The sequence below is a fragment of the Lagopus muta genome, chromosome 2, assembly GCF_023343835.1.
Source record: "Lagopus muta isolate bLagMut1 chromosome 2, bLagMut1 primary, whole genome shotgun sequence".
In the NCBI taxonomy this organism is placed as follows: Eukaryota; Metazoa; Chordata; class Aves; order Galliformes; family Phasianidae; genus Lagopus; species Lagopus muta.
In genome coordinates, this window is record NC_064434.1 from 55872016 (window position 1) to 55876250 (window position 4235).

Below are 4235 nucleotides of genomic sequence, written 5' to 3' on the forward strand. Positions count from 1 at the left end.
GCAACCAACACCGAAAGGAACTCCCGCAGCGCCCGAGGCGGTCCCGCCCGGGGAGATCCGCGCTGCGCCCCGCGGAGCTGAGCCCGAAGCCGGGGCGAGGCGGGAGGGAGGCTACGGGACGCCGCCGTTGGACGGAACAGTGAGAAAACCCCGCAAAAGGAGGAGAACCCCAAACCGATCCCATCGTCTGTGAACAGCTGCGAGCACTGCAGTGACAACCATGTCTTTTTTTTTTTTTTTTTCCCATCCATTTTAAGGAATTATTTACATTTCCTCCCCACCGCTATTACTCTTTTTTACCGCGGGGATCGCACCTCTCCCGGCTCAGAGCGGGCGGCAGCGTCCCCTCGGCAGGGTCCTTCCCTCCCCGGCGGCGGGGGGCAGGGCCGGGGCGGCTCACTTCAGCAGGTCCTTGGTGTCCGCCGAGATCCGGCCCATGCCGGAGGCGGAGAGGGCAGAGAGGTGAGGCGGGGGGGGGCACCTGGCAGATGGTGCAGGGGCACGGCAAGCCGGCCCAGTGCTGGAAGCCGCCGCCGAGCTGCAGCGCGGGGGGAGTGGAGGGGGTCTTCAGCAGGGAGTGGGGCGGCCGGATGGTGCCCAGGGCCGGCAGCGAGGCTGGCAGCGACGGGGACGCGTTGGCGGAGGAGAGGGCCCCGCCGAGGATGGGGTGCACCTGGTGCACGGCTCCGGCTGCGTGGGGCGGGTGCGCGGCGGCGGAGTGGCCCACGGTGCCGCAGTGGAAGGCCGAGTGGTGGCCACCGTAGATCTCCCCCACCAGGCGTTTCATCTCCTCCAGGGAGCTGGTGAGCATCAGGATGTAGTTTCTGGCCAGCAGCAGGGTGGCGATTTTGGAGAGTTTCCGGACGGAGGGGCCGTGCGCGTAGGGCATCACCTCCCGCAGCCCATCCATGGCCAGATTGAGGTCGTGCATCCGCTTGCGCTCCCGCCCGTTGATCTTGAGCCGCAGCTGCTGCAGGTCCTGCTCCGAGAGTTGCTTCTTGATCTTGTACTTGCCGCCCTCCCCCTGCGCCTTGGGGCCGCCCCGGGCCAGGCCCTCCCCGGCCATCTTCTGCACCAGGTCGCCCTGCGTGGAAGAGACGGGGTTGAGGCGGCTCTCCGGGTGGTGGTGGTGGTGGTGGTGGCGGTGCTCCCGCAGGTACATCTCGTCCATGTCCGGCGAGGAGGCTCTGCTGGAGACGGAGCTGGAGTCAGAATTCATTGTACTCGAGCGCCGGAGCGAGACACCTTGCCCTGATCGGGAGGCGGCGGAACGGGGCGGCTCCTCTGGGGGGCACCGAGGGATGGACGGGTCGGACGGCGCCGGGCGGGCGGGCGGCAGCTCGGGGCGGCAGCGGGGGAAAGAGCCCTCTGCCCCGCGGCAGCGCTGCCCCGCGCCCCGCTCTCAGGGACGGCGGTGGGTGTGTGCCGGGACTGACCTCCGCCTGCTTACGAGGGGCTTTTATAGGGCTGCGGCGGAGAGCGGAGACAAAAGGAGCCCTCCTATGTATAGCGGTGTAGTTGGGATGACGTGCCGTTATTCAGGGCGGTGCGCTTTGACTGTCCCATTTAGCGAGGACCCCCATTCATATTCATGGCGGTGCCACCCGGGACACCTCAGCCACGGACCGTCAGGAGCCGAGGAGACACAAAACCCCTCTGATTGACACCGCACACCCGGCGCTCCGCGTGCCCGCCACCTCCTCCCCCTGCCCCTCATTTCCAATATAACAAGGCACCCCGTTCGCTGCGAGGAGCCAGGGCCGCGGGGACTGCCCGCCCGTCGGGGCCGCCCGGCCCTCCCCTCCCAGCTCGGCTCCGCGTTCAGGGTCGGTCGTGCGGCACCGGCTGCACAGCGTCCGCCCGGGGAAGCGACCGCGGTGATCCCGAGCCGCTGCTCCCGGCCCCGACGAGCCGAGAGCGTGAGGTCGGCACCACTCGCGGGGAGCCGCCGGGTGCGCTTCCACCCGCGAGCGTGGGCATGGGAGAGAGTTCCCGGCGGGACAGCGGGATGGTAAAGGGGTGTGGGGAGATGAGAGAGGGAGGAGTGGGGAACTGTCATCTGCCGAGTCGGACCGTGCTTCGTCTGCTGAGGGAAATTAAAGCCTTCTCATTGTCGGCACTGAGAGAGAATCCCACAGGGGAAGGGAAGAGAAAAGAAGAAAAGGAAAAGGGAAAAAGGAAAAGAGAAAGGAAAAGAGAAAGAAAAAGAGAAAGAAAGTGAGAGGGAAAAAGAAAAAGAAAAAGAGAAAGAGAAAGAAAGAGAGAAAGAGAAAGAAAAAGAGAAAGAGAAAGAAAAAAGAGAAAGAGAAAGAGAAAGAGAAAGAAGAAGAAGAAGAGAAAGAGAAAGAGAAAGAGAAAGAGAAAGAGAAAGAAAAAGAAAAAGAAAAAGAAAAAGAAAAAGAAAAAGAAAAAGAAAAAGAAAAAGAAAAAGAAAAAGAAAAAGAAAAAGAAAAAGAAAAAGAAAAAGAAAAAGAAAAAGAAAAAGAAAAAGAAAAAGAAATGAGGTAAATCACCCCGTGCTTAGAAGGATGTATCAGAAATAACTGAACGGGACGTCGGCTCATTCCGCTGCCGCCGCGACAGCCGTGAGCCCAAGCAGCATTCCGCACTCGTGGACACGGCACCGCCGGACCCGGCCGCCGCCGACCCATCGTCCGCTCCCGCAGAGCGGCTCCGTCGGTCCCGTTCCTGCTTCCACCGCCCCTCCCGGCGGGTCGGGCCGAGCGACATGCGCTCGGCATACGGAGGCAGCGGCTGCCACGCAGCGTCGGAAGGAAAACGGAGATCGGCAGCCGAGGAGGGAACAGAGCGAGGAAAGAGAGGCGCCGTCGGGGAAGAAACAGGAACAGCCTGGCTGGTCGGGGCCGTCCCGCAGCGGGCCGGGGTTCGGAGCGGATCGCGGCTCCGCCTGGAGCCGGGGTGAAAGTGGGAGGTGGGACACGGGGGGCCGCTCTGCCGGGTCAATCCGCGTCGAAACTTTCCCCGACGGAACTAACACCGGGAGTCGGAAAGGCAATGCTGCCGGCATCGGGGCTGAGAGAAAGGTGAAAACGGCGGCTGGACGGCAACTAACCCAAAGTAACTTTCATCCCTCCTCTTTTTAATATCCATTTTTATAAAGGCTGAGAGATTTGCCGAGGGAGGAAAACGCGTTTTCTGCGGAAGGCGGACGACCTCGGAGAAAACGGGGCATAAGGAGCGCTCCCGGAGCCGGTGCCGGGCTCAGAATAGACCCCGGAGCCGCGGCTGCAGCGGGGCCCGAGCGTACGGTACGCGGGACGGGGCTGAGAGGGACCTCCGCGCGGGGCTGCGCGTCGTTCAGTGCGCTCTGTCGGGCGCCGGGTGCCGAGTGCGCCTTGAGGCAGCGCCCAGTTTTGAATTCTCAGAGTTTCGGGACATCGGGGGAACTTTTCTCATACACAGCATCGCTCTGAAGGAATATTACACCTCGCTTCTCGTAACTTCATCGACCTTTATCGGCCGGCGTCTCGGAATCCGATTCGTTATTTGCTGAGAACTTAAATGTTTCTTGCGGTTTTGTTAGTAGGCTATAAAGTTTTATGACTTTCGCCCTCTCTGCTTGCTTTTAATTCAATTTGAGCGTTTGGACAACCATGCTTTTAGCGTTAAACAGTTACACACGTTAGCGCTGTAATGAGGGCGTTGCTGACGGGCAGCAGAGAAGCTCCCTGCTTCAGCTGCGGCTCTCCGCCGGCATCTCCGGGTGAGCGCAGCCCCGCTCGGGTGCTATCGCATCCATCGGGCCGGGCTGGCAGACTGCACCCATCTCCTTTTAGGCAGGGCGGCCCAGGCTCCCGAACCGCCCGCCGGCTGCGCTTACAGTTTATTACCGGGTTGCATTTCGATTGACGGTGTAATTCCGATTGATGCTCCTCGTCACCTGACGCTGCCTTCACCAAAGCGATGAGATTTTATTTCCCGTGTTGGCCGCGTATTTACTTTGCAGAGGCAGGGTATTACGAGTTGCCTCAGAATTTGATACGGTACTCAAATTCTGCAGCCAGATAAACCCAGACTGGACGCTCTGCCGGCAGAACGCGGGGCGTTCTCTTCTCTGTTCAGCTATTTTCAAACTCGTTGGCAACGCGGAATCACTCAGAACGTTATTAAGCAAGAAAAAGGAAATCGTGCTCAGTTCGAAGTGTCCCACAGCTGCCGGCGGGATGGAGCCACGCTGGTGTTGCTGCTGAGGGCGCACAGCCCCGCTGGGCACA

At 60.9% G+C, this 4235-nt stretch overlaps 1 protein-coding gene across 1 annotated transcript; it reads right to left on the reverse strand.

The window, feature by feature from the left end:
- Positions 1–396: 396 nt before the first annotated feature.
- OLIG3 (oligodendrocyte transcription factor 3) lies at positions 397–1219 on the reverse strand. The gene is given in 2 exon segments (XM_048936555.1): positions 397–477; positions 479–1219. Coding segments are annotated over 2 exon segments (822 nt in total).
- Positions 1220–4235: the final 3016 nt, after the last annotated feature.